General features: G+C 40.3%; 1 protein-coding gene across 1 annotated transcript in view; it reads right to left on the reverse strand.

Annotated features, from left to right (window-relative positions):
• The window catches only part of LOC126396916 (adhesion G-protein coupled receptor D2), a 106,496-nt gene that overhangs the window by 70,605 nt on the left and 18,998 nt on the right, over nt 1-16,893 (reverse strand). Inside the window, exons 18-19 of the mRNA XM_050055288.1 lie at nt 16,707-16,822; nt 14,731-14,851 (exon numbers count right to left, since the gene is read on the reverse strand). Coding sequence (XP_049911245.1) covers nt 14,731-14,851; nt 16,707-16,822 — 237 coding nt within the window. The remainder of the gene's footprint in view (nt 1-14,730; nt 14,852-16,706; nt 16,823-16,893) is intronic.

Raw genomic sequence — 16,893 nt, forward strand, 5'->3', positions numbered from 1 at the left:
TGATAATCATCAAATTTGTAACCACTAGAAAGTCAAATGAGCCATAATAATGCCGGTGCTGCAGCTGCTGCGGCTCTCTCATACCACTGCAAGGCTTGCCTTTAATCTAGTAATGACTCTGAAATGACACTGCGCTTTAAAAAACTGTGGAGATGAGGCTATAGGTCTCCCTGCCTCCCTCCCCGTCTCCCTGCCCTGGCCCGGGCCCTGCTCTCACTCTCCACACTGTTTGATTGGCACATGCTTTCACTTAATGAGGGATAATTACTAAGGAAAACAAGTGGGAGACCACATCTGCTCAGTGTAAAAAGAAGTCCAGGCCTGGTGCAATCTGTCAGACGGGGCTTTCAGGTTGTGTGTGCGAAGGTTTTTACCCACGTTCAGCTGCCTCCCAGTCCAACTCCAGCCCACCAGGACCCTCCCTCCACCCTGTCCCGACGAGAAGCAGATTAATAGGAATCAGCATGAGGCTGTAAACACTCACCGGGAAGGAGTGTATATCTGTGTGCGTTGACGCGCATGGGAAATGACCTAGGGTATCTGTCGGGGACAAGCCAGGGGCCACAGCAGGAAGGGCAAAAGGCCAGTGGGGACGATCAACATCAACATCCCAATCAGCGTCCTGCTGCCAGAGCTGTTGTTCCCCAGCGCCCATCGCCACTGTTTTGTTTACTTTCACACAATGCTGTTAACAGTAGTAGACTACACGTATAGCCGCCCTGCTCCCCAGACACCTCCTCACACTGGCAGTAAATCAACTCTGCATGGAATTTACATTGCGCTTAAAGGTTTCTTAATGATCTGCCCATGTTTACAGGTACCTGACTTGATTACAGTCTAATCTTTTACCCCTAATCAAAGTTCTAAAAGGGCACTTGTCATGTTTAAATCGAGTTACTGTCAAAAATTAATTTCGTTTGACTGGTAAAAGTACATTTTATTGAATTGATTGATTTTAATATTAATTTAAAATGACATGTGTTTCAGAAATCAACACATCATGATTGGGTTTGGTTGTGACATACTGTACACTCTTGTCAATCATTTGACAAACCATACGACAGTCAGGATTTAATACTGTGGCTATTCTGTGGGTGACGACCTACGCTTAATTTATGCTTGACACTCTTGACACTGGCCTCTCAGCAAATGATGATATTTTACATCTTGACCAACTTAACCTCTCGAGCGTTTCACCTTTTCATACATAAACGAGCATGAGCGCAAAAAAAAGAAAAATCTAATGTACAATTTTATCTCACTTATTTTGCCAGCTTTATTTTAAGGTATCTGAGCGACTAAATGTGGATTAAAATTATGCAAAAGTTTTTGACAATGCCAGACATTATGAATTTCTATATGCACAGCGAGTTTTTTAACCCCATTTTTCTTTTTAGGTTAAAAACTGCATCATTATTCAGAGGCACAACTGGTCCAACTGACCAGCTAACAAAGCCTAAATGCAGTTAATATTAAGTCTAAATTAGGTTAAGTATATTTCTTAAAAACAGTTTTAATTGAGTCTTGAACAGTGGTAGATTTGACTGTAAAAATCATAAAAACTGACCAAAATGGCATTTACAAACAGCAGATCCTCAGTTAATGGGGATCAATTCAGCTGCTTTCATTTCTCTTACGTTTGCTTATGACAACTGCACCACCTCTGTCATTTTATAAACCAGTTTGAAAGACAATCAACTAATTACTAATCTCCCAACTTGATAAAAAGCCGAAGAACACACTCATATTTTTCCACCTATTGAAATAATCTAGAATGAGACGAGCGGCAGCAGTGTTTATTTGCTTTAACCCTTAATGCAGCGAAAGGAAAATGGCTCACACGTAAACTGGAACTGATATTTGACAGCCTTTTAACCTCCCGGCACCCTCACCCCCTCCTCCTCCTCCTCCTCCTCCTCCTCCGCCCCATCCAACCACCTCTCTGCCACCCACCCACTCGAAGAACAACAGGGTTTTGCTTTCTTGCCCTGTGCTGACCCAGTTCTCGCTAATTATCCGCAAAGTATACATCAAAGCCGGGGAGATCTACAGATCTGCTGCGACGTGGCAGGGTAAGGGAAACCAGGACTATCCCTAACCTAGTCACCACCAGCCATCACTGATGTGTGTGTGTGTGTGTGTGTGTGTGTGTGTGTGTGTGTGTGCGTATGTGAAGTGGTGTCAGCCAATACAAAAGGCAAGGCGGTGAACTTATAAATAGAACGGTCATTGTTTCGACATGGGTAATTTCGGGTGTCGGAGTTGTTCCTGTGTGGGTTGGACGAGGGGGAGGAGGGGATGTGGAGGAGTGAGGTCATGAAGTTGGGAGTCAGCTGATGGGATAACACGCCTGTTGACACGCACATATGCACAAACACATATCACTGAATGCATCAAAGCAGGGATAAAAAAAAAACTCAAAAGTGGAGTACACCATCTTTCACTCCTCTTTCTCTCTCTCTCTCACACACACACACACACACACACACACACACACACACACACACACACACACACACACCACAGTGCAGACATACAGGTATGGTACAGCAGGGGCAAAGGGGATGGTTTGCTTTCTTATGACACAGGCTATTACTAAATTGAGCTGGCAGGTAATTCTAAGGCAAATAAATGCCAGCAGGTTTAACACAAGGAAAGGTCTTAGGGGTGCCGGCGTGAGCAATGACAGGAATTCTCTCGCCTCTTTTGACAGGAAGCCTATTATTCCCACCGCTTTATTTTCCCAGGCCAGTTTTTAAAAACTGATCTCTCCTATAGTATTTCATCTCCCCCCACAAAAAATCAGTCCCTCCTCATCTGAATTACAGCCGCTCCTCGCTAACTTCTGCGTGTCCGCGTCTTCGCTCCCAGACTTAATATTTACAGTAGAGGAGAATATAGGAGGATTTTTTTTTTAACAGCTTCTTTCACTGACTCCTTTTCAGTTAGTTTCAAGGGTACTTAGGTGACCATTTTTACAAGGGCTTTTCCATACAAAAACCTTGATGCTAATATCTTGAATTAAGTCTCGGTGTGTACCAAATCCTCCCTTCAAGTAGGCGAACATACGGCATTACAAAATGTGCAACAGAGCTCTAATGTTAATGCTGCTCAAACTTAAAAAAATAAATAAAAATACAGCAAAAGATGAAAAGAGACAAAGGAGGAAAAAATAAGTACAAGTTGAGACAAAACACACTATAAATACACTACTTAAAAAAGCTGTGCTACATCCTCATTATAAGTGCCATCTCAGAGAAGCGTGGTGGGAGTCAGCGCTGACCTTGGTATCCCGTTTGAATATTGTTTTAATGCCGCCGCTGGTAATTGAGGATGCAACGCAAACAGTGGACTCTTTTTCAAAGGGAAAGTTATTTTCCCAGGCAATGGGAATGTTAACAATCATGTCGTGCATTTATTTGTTTGTTTTTCAACCCCACCTCATAATTATCTGAGACACTAATTAAAATATGGATTTATAAATAAATCTCCATGATTTTACCTATGACTACATTAACTTAAAAGTTTTCATCACCCTTGCATAGATTTTTTTCCCTTTCTAATTCCTCAAGAAAACACTTGGAAATATTTCTTTTTGTCTTTAGGCATCATTTGCAATAAATGTATTAAATCGTGTTTTTTTTTTAAATATATAAAATATAAAAGTGTTTGGTTAATTAAAAGCTACTATTAAAGTGAAATAATATTTGTGTTAAGTTAATTTAGTGCTGTATTTTTCTATTTAAAAAAAGAAAAAAAATATTCAAGGTTAATTATTATTACACAGAGCATGTATACAGTGTGAGCATATGAAATATAAACTATTCATACAGTACATAAATATAGTATTTTATCCCATTCAGACTAATTTTGTCAGCAAAGGACTGAAAATTCTTATTAAGTCCTATTAATCGATCGATTTTCTAAAGATATCCCTAAAACCAGAGCGTACTACCCAGAATCCCTTACTGTCCCAGTACATCCAGTAACCTCCACTCCACTGGCAGAGATGTTTAAATAGCGTGTGTTGTGAGATACAGCCGCCTCTGAATAAGAACATCAAGGGAATATGGTTCCTGCTCTCTCAAACAATCCAAAATGAAAAACATTTCCCTCCATAATCTGACCGGTGAGAGGTTTGCCATGTGTGCGTGTGTGCGCTCCCGCATGTGTCCTTGTCCGCGTACGTATGCCTGTGCAGTGTGTGAGTGGGTGAAAGGATTGGGGTTACAACCAAGGTTGTAGTGATACAAGGTTTGCTGAAACTGGGCATTTTAAATGAAAAATAACCTCTTCTCCTTGTGTTGGTAACTTCACTTACTGTAATCCACCTACATAAATGTAAATGTAGATTTTCACATCAATATTATATTCCTTATATGTCTGTGATTTTTTGGGATGTTTAATCTAAAATTCATGAATCCAATTTTCACAGAAATCCAATTTTATTTATGATTTTAATGTAAGCTATCAACAAGTCAACATTAAAACCTGAAAATAAGTTTTTTTTATATGGCATATGTCTTTAATTTTATTGTTTCATTTCATTTTTTAGTTTCATCTCCTTCCACTGCAAACATAGCTGATTTGGGTCACCTTGTTTGAAGCAGCTGCATACCCTAAAGTAATTAATTAAAAAATGAATAAATAGAAAAATATATAAAAAAGAAACTATGGCAACAACATCGCTCTGTGTTTCAGTAGGAAGAGTTTTCGTGTCCATGATGATCTAAATGTTAAATCGGTTTTTCCACCCTGTCAGCAACGCCAGTGTGGGGCTATTATTGTCATTTTTGAGCATAAAATAAATGACATTAAAATAAATAAATAGGCAAAATATCAGCCACTGCATCTCATTTACAGAAGTATTATTATCAATCCTCAAAAATCAAGTGAGCCTGAGTTACAACATGGCATAGCAGGGAAAAAAAAGTAGGGAGGGGAAGCAGGAAAGGAAAAATTTGGCTTTGAATGGGCCGGTTGTGCAGGTCCAGATGAGTGTACTGGAGACGACTGACTGAGAAACTGGATCCAAGCTCTGTTGTTTTCGTTTCTTCTGCCAAATGAAAACTTAAAATAACTTCTAACTCCTTGGTCTGTAGGGGGTTGTGGGTAGTGGTGACAAGTGGTTACACACACTACGCACGCACACACATACACTTACAATACTTGTGAGGGGCATTACATAAAAAATTAAAGCCGGTTGTCACAAGATTGGACGTCCAGGATCACACACGAACACAGACACACAAACCCCACCATCACCTCTTGGTGGCTTCTGGCTTCTGCTCAGTACACGCCGGCCAAAAACTCTTTTCATCCTCTGGTTTATTCTGCGCTCCTGCTCTCTGCATTTTTCGCAGTTTATTCTCACCCAGCCAATTTAACAGTGAATGCTCCCTAATTCTATTTTGGGCAGTGCGGGGTTACAGTTAAAGTAAAGGTTGAAATTATAATTTGTAGGGGGGAATATTTTTGATGCACCGGCTTTTTAGGACGCATGACGAGACAGCAACAACAGCAAATCACACATGATTAATAAGTGACAGCGTTAGGCAAAAAAGAAACGCCAATATGGATCCACTTACATGTGATTTATTTGGTTTTCTCGATCAACAACAAGGATGGAGATGGCTTTACGCCGGCTTTTACAAGAGCCTCAAAACTGCAGGTTGACTCAAGGTAATATTAAGGGCACACTTCCTCCCACTTACAGTATATAGGAAAGTTTTCACTCTTGCCTACCACCTGTTAAGGCCTAAATACCTAAATAAAAGCTCCCCGTAAAAATCATCAGGCCTCATTCACAGGTGTTTTGTTGTTTTTACTCCTGTTTGCAAAAACCGAGTTACAGAGGAATAAAAAAAATCCTGCATCCGTGCAGATCACTGACTTGCTCTTACACACATGAAAATCTATTGGAATCAAGATTGAGCTTACAAATGTCGGCACTGTAAATCTATCATTACCATAAATAAGCACATGCAAAATCTAATTTATGGGCAGCAATCAGAGAAAACGGTGAAAATGTGTCTCACAGGACACTTGTACTTTCACTTATAGTTTTTTATGCATAGAGTTGATAATCTGTTCTGACTGGCAATATAATTAACTGTAATTTTTGTGTGTATACAAAAATAACCCTCTTTTCTTGCCTGGCGGAGCCCTTATTGTTTTAGACATCTGTAAAACTCAGCGTGCAGACGATCTCTCTTTTACATCTGCAGGGGAATCACAATTGCTCCACAATTGAGATGGGTCTGAGTGTGGTCTAATATCAAGTTTGTTAATGGGCCGTAGTTTCTATTACACTGACGAAATATAAGGAAAGAATAAGCATAATGTTAAATGGAAAAAAGCTCAACTGGAATGTTTTACATTTAATATTTTTCGGATGCTGCATTTTTTATTTCAAGGCCTACACATCACTGCAAACACATAACAAGTTTGTGTGTGTTTTCCTGGCCATCTGTATAATTTGCTTTAACAGTAATAACAGTTTTAAATCAGAAAATACTGATCTATTCCCGTAAGTACAAAATAAGATGAATTAAAATAAGTTCATATTCAAATTTTCATGAATGAGGCCCAGTGGGAGGTGTGGAATGCATACATGCCGTTGGGTTGAGACTTTTTCACCGTGAAGGGGGCACATCTTTGAAGTGGAGACGGTTGTGGATTGTGGGTGGCTGATACTGATATAAGCGGTTCTGTGTTGCAGCTGCTGTCAGTTCGACATCCACGTCTGATGCCACTGAATTCAACAATTCATCAAGTTGCTGGGGCAGCTCTTTAACGCAGGGGGACCAACCCCACATCAAAAAAAAAAAAAAAAAAAACATCACAGAAATTAAACTAAATTTACAAATATCAAATTTCATCTTGGAAGTCCCAGCTGTGGTCAGTGGTATCAGAGGCTGACACTTACATAATATTTAATAAAAGGCTGATAAACTCCTGGCAGTTCATCATCAGCCTTAGTTGTTCCCTATCTGGCAGTGATAATGTCATGCTTTGTGCATTAAGCTAAACAGAGCCACTGACTCCAGGAGTACAAATCTTTTTATTGTGAAAACTGAGCTCCAGGACTGGAAAAAAAAGAAAAGAATCACCCCTGCTCAAACAATCACTTCTGATGCTGTAAAAGCATTGCTTACTCACACAACAAATCTCCCATATGGCAAAAATCAATAAGGACAGCAACACTGTATTGATCATATCTATATCTTGGATACACGCTGATGTCATGCTCCGCTAGCCAAGTGTGGGAGTGTTTATCAAAGAAGGGGTTCTGCATTCTTTCAAAGGGAACAATATTCATTTGAAGCTGTAAGTTGTTATAAAATTATACCTCTGGTAAAAGGCTATTTTTACAGTCAGTTATGTCTTTGGATGGTCTGATGTGTGCATTATTTGCATCCCCACTTCAACTTGAAACAACAGATACCCTCATGGAAGTGAAAAGATTGTATTGATGCTGTATGTAACAAACTGCAGCGCAAATGAAAAGCAGTTTGTAAATTTTAAAAGCATGGATTTTCATTTGGAGCGTAAAATAATTGCCCTGACAAATTGACAAATTTTGCTTGTTTATCTGAAAAAGGACCTATATAAACCTGAAAGAGAGCTGTTCTTTCATGACGCGCTCATTAAAATAGTGCTACCACTTCAAGCTGGTGACATCAGAAAGTGATGTCAGGTCAACAGCGTGTACCATTTTCTTTTGAAATCCTGAATTACTAAACTAATATACAATTACTGCGTTTTCCATAGACGTATGCAGTTTTTTTTCTTTTCTAAAGTCAGATTTAACCCTGAGTGAAATGATAAATTTCACGTCTAAAGCTTTACTGAATGCCTGTAAAATCTCATTACCACTCGCCGGTCTGTTCATTTCATAAGAAAAGTGAAAACATTGTTGTCATCAGTTCCTGTGATATAAAAGACCTTAATGCGATATGAATGAAATGGCTCAGATAAATTCTCCCATTGATTTCTCTATATTTCCACACTGTAATGACAAGGCACAGGGTTGCCCTCCACAGGCAGCAAACGGACATAACAGAAATGAAAGGATACATTCTGGAGAAAAAACAAAACAAAAAAACCCTCGCCTGCAAAGTTACCAGAATCAAACCACAGGGACTCAGTTGCACTCTGAACAACTTGCGGAGGACGATCATTACCCTAACATTTTCTTTCCGACTCCCTAACTTCCTTCACCTCTCTACTTTGTTTTCTCCCTCTCCTCCTCTCTCTTTCCCCCCTAACGCCTCCCTCTGCAGCTCAAAGTTATTGATAGTTTAAAGTTATGGGCTAATAATAAGATGGACACTGCATGGCCAGGAGCCTATTATACCCAGGTAATGGATAGTGAGGGGGTTTTGAATGACATTGCCCAGAGATTGGATGACGAAGGGTGGAGCGATTTATGGGCTACCCAAAGGAGCCCCCGTCCCTCTTCTCTCCCTCTCTCACACACACACATACACACACACAGCGGGCCATGCTATTTATCTCTAGCTTGATAAGGAAGCAGATGAGGCATGCCTGTATTTATGGTGAAGATGTTCATAAAAACTACCGGCTCAGAGTAGGAAGTTAGAATCGACTCAGAAGAACAGCATATCCGCTCAAAACTCTGTGTGCACGTCGTTCGTGCCGTCCAAACGAGTGAATACAGTTTTGTTTTTTTGATGATCATGGTTGAAAGGAAGCGTGACGTGACTTTACTGTATTGTGATTTTTCAGAATTATCTTAAAATCCACAAATTTCAAAGACACACCCATTGCTAATGAAATAATTATTTGACTCCTTTCTAGTAAACAGTGTTGTCTGACTTTTTAATGTTACTGCATCAATCAAAATTGAGTTTAGCAAAGTACTAATGCAAATTAAGTGCTTTAAAAATGAGCAGTAGACTAGATAAGACAAAAGCAAACATGCTGTGTCCTCCTATTTGGTCAAAGCCAAACATTTAACAACTTCTGCACATACGTGATAAAGTGTAACAGATATCCATACGTCCTGGGTGCTACTTCCACACAAACTGAGCATCATCTGCCCTCAGTTAATGAAACACAAGTAGAAAACAAAAGGCCCCGGCTGCTGAGGTCAGACATGCATTTATTCCAGATCCGCAGTATATTTGCTCAAAATGGCCCGCTCAGGTCTCTATTGAGAGAAATAACAGCAACAGCAGAGACACTTCAGACCGTGTTGTCGGGATGGAGGGGAAAGAGGAGGAGTAGTAGGGAGGGCATGAGGGAGTGCAATGAAAAAGGCTTGTCAACATTATCTGTTTTATTGATTTAACAGTAAAGGCTTGCCGCTTAAGCTTTATGTTGCTTTGGCTGGGCCCATTGAAAATACAACAGCTGCAAATAAAAAACGATTTCCTAAAAAAACCTGAGCATTTTTATTTTTTTATATTTTATTTTTATCTCCTGCCTACCGGCTCAGGTTTTGCATGTATTATTGTTAAGGTTTCACACATTTCATCATCTTTATGAGTGGCCATTATGGTGGGACTATGTTCAACTGCGCTCGCCCTCCCAAAGGGATTTAATGGCATTGGAGAGGGCAAGACTGTGCTCCACGGGACAACAGTGGTCTGCTGTAACGCAGGGTCTGGTTATTGTATTGGATCATTAAGGAAAAGGGGTAAAAAAAAGTTCCATTAACACTACGAGATATCGCCCATTGAGATGTCTTCCTTCTCTCGAATATAAAGCACTAGATGGCATTCGGCTTGTGGTTGTGACAGTGCAAGATTAAAACATTCATGGCATCCTCTTTGGCTGAGCTGTAATGTTAGCTAGCTCACTAAAACTCCTCTATCCTTCAGTGGGGTGGATTGTGGAAAACCAGCGCAGGATGGCGGATGTAGTTCGTTAGACAGAAAAAAGTTCCTAAATGAAACTGCTTACAACACGGTCTGTGGATTATCTTGAGTAACCTCGTCTGATTTATGGAAAGAGACATTGCTTGAGTGCCATCTATGTTGTTCCATTATATTCAAGAGAAGGCAGACACCTCTACGGCTGATATCTCCAACACTTGACAATTCACACCAAAACAATCTGGACTGACAAAAAGAACTACAGATAATAGGAAAAACACATATTTTCGAGGGTCGTCCACCAATCAGAAGATCAGCGGTTTGATCCCCAGCTTCTCCGGTCTAAGTATCCTTGAGCAAGATACTGAACCCCAAATTGCTCCTGATGACTATTCCATCCATGTGTGAGTGTGTAAAAAAAACTGAGTAGCAGGTGGCACCTTGTATGGTAGCCTTGGCCACCAGTGTATGAATGTGTGTGTGTGAATGGGTGACTAGTAGTGTAAAAAGCGCTTTGAGTGGTCGGATGACTAGAAAGGCGTTATACAAATGCAGGTCCATTTACCATTACCACTGATGCCTTGAGCTAATCAACATGCTAACATACTCAAAATGATAATGCTAGCATGTTGACCTTTAGTTGGTATAATGTTTACCATCTTAGCTTAACGTGTGCTAACATTTGCTAATAAGCACTAGCCCAAAAGTACAGCTAAGGCTGATGGGAACAGATGATGGCGCTATGGAAGGTTAGGGGATCACACTTTTTACAAATCATCCTCTGGGACCATGAATGCCTGTATAAAATATAACTGCAATTACTGCAAAACCCAATAGTTGCTGAGACATTTCAATAAAACAAAAAAAGTCAGGGGATCACCAAATTCAATAGGTTCCTGAGAGGGCATGAATCTCTATACCAAATTTCAAAGCAATCCATCACATAGTTTGTCTAGATATTTCACTCTAAATGTTGAGATATTTTCACCGAATAAAAAAAGTTTGACCAGCTGGTTGTCAAAATATCTCAGTCTGGACTACATACTGTAAAGTGGACATGGCCTCTGGGTCTGACATGTAAAGCTAATACAGACGAGCCTCAAACCTGCATTCTTCCTAATGGCCAGCAGGGGGGCGAAAAGAAGCCTGATTATATACAACTATGAGAAAATGACCGTACTTCTCACTTGATCAGGGGCGGGCTGGCCATAGGGAGGTTCGGGAGTATTCCCAAACGGCCGGTCTGTTCCAGGCCGAACCGGCCGGTGGACGGAACGTTTTTTTTTTACCCCATAAAACACAGCCTGCCCTCGCAGCCGCAGGTGGCAGTGGCACAGAGTGGAACGTCAGACGGGGTCCATCTAACAGTTTGCATATTAAGGGGGGATACGAGCGGTTAGCAAGCACTGCCTTCATGGCCCTATCATCCCAGGCGGGTCGGGCCAGCCCGACAAACCCGACCGGATCCACGGGTTCGGGCCGAAAAAATATGCAAATGACTCGGAACATTAAAGGTAGCCTATCAGCAATGTTACACCATACGTGCATAAATCATTAATCTGCTTTATCAATTAAAAATAAAATCCATACTGGCTGACCAGAAAAACGCACAAATTTCTTTATTGCAAAAGAAAACATAGCCTATTTCAGGAGAGAGTCTGTGTTCAAAGTTAAAAAGATAATATTTGAATATATAGGCTATACATCCTGTTTTCCTGTTCTGTTTCTACATTAATATATGGACCGTTTCATTGCTATTCTGTTGCTAGGGCAACAACTTTGGTCCCTGTTTACTTCCTGTCAGCTTCTGCATTAACATACATTCAAACAGGAAATACAAAGGGACCCATTTAGAATGTTTATGTTGTCCGGTTTGAAACGGCCTATAGCCATTTTTACCAGCTCAAGAAAAATACATTAAAGTGAGTAATTCATTTACAGTGTGTGTGTGTGCGCGCGCACACATATGTGTGCGTGTGTGGCACTTTTGTTATGTTGATTTTTATATTGTATTTGTGTTCTAACACTGTGAATTCTTTGCTATAACGTTTATCATTGTTGCTGTTATTGTTATTATTAGCTGACAAGGCCAGTGTCAGTCGTGGAGTTGATGCAGAGGGACAGGATAATGCCAGTCATAGGAGTGAGGAGGAGGAAGAGACAGATGTGGAGGGACAGGAGAAGGAGGAGGAGGAGATGGAAGAGGAGGAGGTGGAGGAGAAGAAGGAGGAAGACGAAGACCACCAAAAAACAGTGCCAGGTAAAGGTGCAGTGTGCAGGACCGGGTTGGCAATAGGTCTTTGCATAGAATTATATTATATTCAATACACTCTACTGACTGACTAATCTGTGTGTGTTGTGTTTAATATCATTAGATTGTTTTTATACTGCAAATAAAGTATTCGTGTTAAAATTACGGTTCCACTTGTGTCCGTCGTGCGATCGGAAAAAAGGCCTCTCCAACTCAAGTTCCCGGGCTGAATTTCAACCCCAGCCCGCCCCTGCACTTGATTATTACCTCAGTTAACATTTTACAAATAGGTTTATGGTCTCAATCTTTAGTTTCAGGTCTTCTTCAATACAGCATGATGTTCTTTTAATACATTCAGATCTAATTTAGACTAAAACAGACGATAAAGCAGGGTATACTTTAGAACGTGGCCACCTTGCAAGTGACAAGTTTGCTACCACAGCAACCTGTCAAGCAGGATAGAGGCCTAGCAATGTGAATCTAAGCAAATCCCAACCCTTGCTCCTCCACAGCTCAACCCTCTTGTCCAAATAGGTCATTTCTGAAGAAGAAGATGGAGACAGACAAAGTGCAAAACTCGAGGCTTTTAAGTTTTCAGTTCAACCTCTATCAAAAGACTAAAAAGCAAACATGACCGGCACACATGTTTGAGCATTTATAAATGTTTCCTTCTATATGACATAGTGTCTGATATTCTTCGTGGGTCTTGAGGACTGTCACTGCCATGCAGAGCAAAGAGCAGTGGGGTCAAGGGAGTGTGTCATTGGAGCAGCTTGGTGCCTGGTAGGGGTTCTTTTGTGTCCTGACCTGTTGAGGCTTATTAATGATGCTCTATGTAGCTCTATTATGCCAGAGCAGCTGATTATTACAAAAGGGCCCCCTATAGCTACCCAGAAACCAACTCAATACACACACCAAACACACGTTAAATGATCTGGGATATTTAATTACTTATTTATTTATTTTTAGCCATTTATTGGCATTTTCTTGCTCTGTGCAGCACGCACGACCAAAGGATGGAATAAGCAATGCAAAGAGGTAGCACAAAGCAAGGTATTTTCTTAAATTTTGTAGTTAATGTTTTGCTGAGAAGAGATGAAGACCAGGTCTTAGAAGGAGGCCACAGTTGCAAGTGCCATCACAGTGATCTGACTAATACCACAGGAGAAGATAATGACTAATTAACATAGATATTTTGCCCTGTTACAATTAAACCAAGAGAGTCAAAGCGATTGGCAGCTGAACAGAGACAGACAGACAGACAGATAGATGCAAGGAACACAGTAGAAATCCATACGACGCGTTAACACATGAAGCAGTGAAGTCGTATAATAAAAGCCCAGAAAAACCTTCAGTATTAATTACTGTCGACATGGAAAAAAATATAATTAGATATGAGGGGGAAACAGAAACTATTTATGGCAACCGAGGGGCCTTGCTTAATGATCAGACGGCAGCTAAAACCTCTATTGATTTTCTCGTTAAATATACAGCTCAATTAAAGATACAGCTGATTAAAAGACGACCACAAATCGCAGCGGCGGATCTGGACACGCTGGGGAAGCTGGGTAATGTGGGGCCGCCTGCTGCAGTCAGAAACTTCCATGATTTCATCCTCACCTTCTCCTTCATCACTGCAGTGCAGTGGGAAAATAGGCTACAAAGGTATTTTCCATGTGAAAACCAGTTTTTCAAGTTGTGACCATCTCAAATGCAGAATTCAAGTCTGATATATATGTTCATACAGCGCCTATAACAAAAGCATTCCTGTCTCAAGATTTGTGACAGAGCCACCCCTTGACTTTCAGCACTAAAAGCAGAAAATCAACGCTGATAAGTCACAAACAACAACAATAACGCTGACCTCTGAATGCATAAAGCAGGAATTATCAAACAATACAAATCAACTTCCCTTGTTAAAATGAAGCACCTGCTTAACACAAGCCAGACCAAGGCTCTTTCCCCTTTCTGCCTCAGCCTTGTCACTGACAAATAAAAACCTTGACAGTCTGTGTACCCTTACCACGCGAGAAGGGAAGAATTACAATGTATAATGGAAAACCTTTCTGTTTCTCATTGAAGAAGAAAAAAAACAGTTTAAGGTCTATAAACTGTTGAAGTTTATTTAAAGTTGTTCGCAAGTTTAAGCCGCGGCATTATTTAGTCTTACATTTGTTTTGCTTTATTTCTGGATGGCTGTTATCAAGAATGTTTACATCGTAAATTCAAGTTGTATTTCTGTCACCAGTTGTGCTACATCTGGGAGAGAGTGATGCATGCTTGGATTCAGGTATTTCTAAAGCCCAGTCAGTCATTTTTCACAATACAAAGCAGACAAATACTCATATTTGTAAAAACAATATGTCTGTTTACTTCTTTTTTTCTTCTTCCCCTGTTGTTAGTCCTTGTATTACATTTGCATCACAAATGATGCCCTTAAATTATTTGTTTATTATCTCTGTGGTCAGGTAAAGACCTTGTACGGCCAATCTTTCATATGAAAAGCTAAAACGATGCTAAAACCAAAGCACAGAACTTCCTCGATAAATTTAACATGTAATGTAATTTTTCCTTCAATGACAGCAACATTTGTGTGTGTGTGTGTGTGTGTGTGTGTGTGTGTGTGTGTGTGTGTACCTGCAGAGAGTTGAGGAGGATGAAGATGTAGGCCATGACAATGGAGAAAGGCACCAAGACACCACACAGCCAAGTCAATCCGAGGATGGGCAGCAGCACCAACACTGCCTTCACTGCAGCCCTGTGTTCACCCACACGTGTATGCACACACACACACACACAGACACAAATCACAGCACAAGAATGTAAGTATACACATGCATATTGGCAAACACACAGGCATGAAATTATCAAGCACACACACACATCATAAAGACTCTGAATTGGTCGACTGGCTGACTGAGCTGAACCCATACCACACCAGATAATATTAATTTAAGTATTAGTTAAAAAATTGCACTTCCTCCTGAGCTCAGTTCGGGGTTTCTGAACTTTTCAGCTCTTTTTGGACAAATACGAGCGGCTTTGGCAGGCCGGTTGTTCCATATACAACACTGTGCGGCTGGAAAGGCTCACGGGGTGACAACTTCCCACCTTAAATCCGCCTTAATTCTGTTTAGAGTGGAATTATCTTCCCGCTCAGGTGACCGCCAAACCGCACCAGCTGTGTGTGTGTTCATGTGTGTATGTGTGTGTGTATGTGACACGGCGGGCGGCGAGCGGCATAGGAATGTGTTTGAGTTTCCGAGACGGCTGCCACCCAGGGGTGCCAAATGGTTCAAGGCCTGCTTTGAGAACCTTCATAAAGCACCTACTGTGAGCCCCGGTGGGCTGAGGTAGTGAAAAAACATATACACTTTAATATGATTTTCACTGATAGGATCATATACAAGCCTGCTGGGGTGAAATCTACTGGATCGCACACGGCATAGTTTCACTCTGATGAGCGAACACCAGCGCCAAAAAAAGAAAGCAGAGGACAACAGCGGTGATGTAGCTTAACAAGATATCTTTTTTGCATGAACGCTGTCATCCTATAGTCACAAAAGTGTATCTCATAAATAACATGCAGTTATTAGGGCTGACTGAATTACATCACAATCCTAAATAATTCAGCAGACAGACATAGAACAAATAAAACATGCAAATAAGTGTATTGTGTGGATTTATACGGAGCATACAGAGCTACAGATTACATAAATCTCTTTTTAAAATTTTAATTCACCATATATTGTTGTATGCTTCATTATCATTCAACCCTAGACAACAACAAATACTAGATCATTAAAAAATATGTATAAAATTAGCAATAAAAATGTATACACTGCACCCCACCATTAGCAGGGATAATACCAGCTTCCATCCAAATATTTAGAGATCATTTCAGAATATTAATATCTGAATTAGGGTTTGATCAACATGGTTTTCCTGAAGGACAGTAAAAGTGCTGCTAATTTTAGACTGCAGCTGCTGAGAGATGATTTTTTTACTGATATTATATAATAACATAACGGGTCTTCAGGCCCCCCAACAAAAAAAAAAAATCACAATTTTCATAATATTAACAACACCACTAGAATTGCTATTGTCCTTGTCCTCAGAAACAATTTGGTACAAGGATAAGACCCTCCAACAAATGGTTTTAATGCAATGTAGTGTTTAGAGCAGAAATAATACTGTGTTAAATTAAGATGGCAGGTCAATAGATTGAAAAAATAAATAAATAAATAGCAGACACTGGCACAACACATCAGAACAGAAAACCTGTACCAGAATATTTTTTGTATCTTGTCATCACTGAAAGATACCAAAACTATAAGACCTGAGATTTTTTTTAAAAACACTTCAAGTGGTGGAGGCTTGAAGCCATTTCCATGAGCAGCACTAATGCAATCCATTCAAAATGTATTCCTATACGGTTTGATGAATGAGGCTCGCTGTTTTAAAATGACAAAATCCAATATAAAACCCTCCAGCTGATTTTTATTTGACGACCAGTGACTACACTTGTCTGCTCCAAGGCCTGTGGCCCGGGTGAATAATCTGAAGAAAAAAAAAAGAGAGAGGACAAATTGCGCCTCCTTGTGGTTTTTTACCTGATTTGCTCATAGGCTTGATCCACAGGACTGGTGCCCATGGCCAACATGATGGACCGTCTCTTGGCTGTGGAGATTGTGATGACCACCACCCTGGTCAGAACCATGATATTGACCTGAAAGGAACACAAAAGGACACAGAAACGAGAAGAAGAGGTGGTTGAAATGAGAGCATAAAGAAAATAAA

Source organism: Epinephelus moara, chromosome 10 (assembly GCF_006386435.1).
Source record: "Epinephelus moara isolate mb chromosome 10, YSFRI_EMoa_1.0, whole genome shotgun sequence".
NCBI classification, from domain to species: Eukaryota; Metazoa; Chordata; class Actinopteri; order Perciformes; family Serranidae; genus Epinephelus; species Epinephelus moara.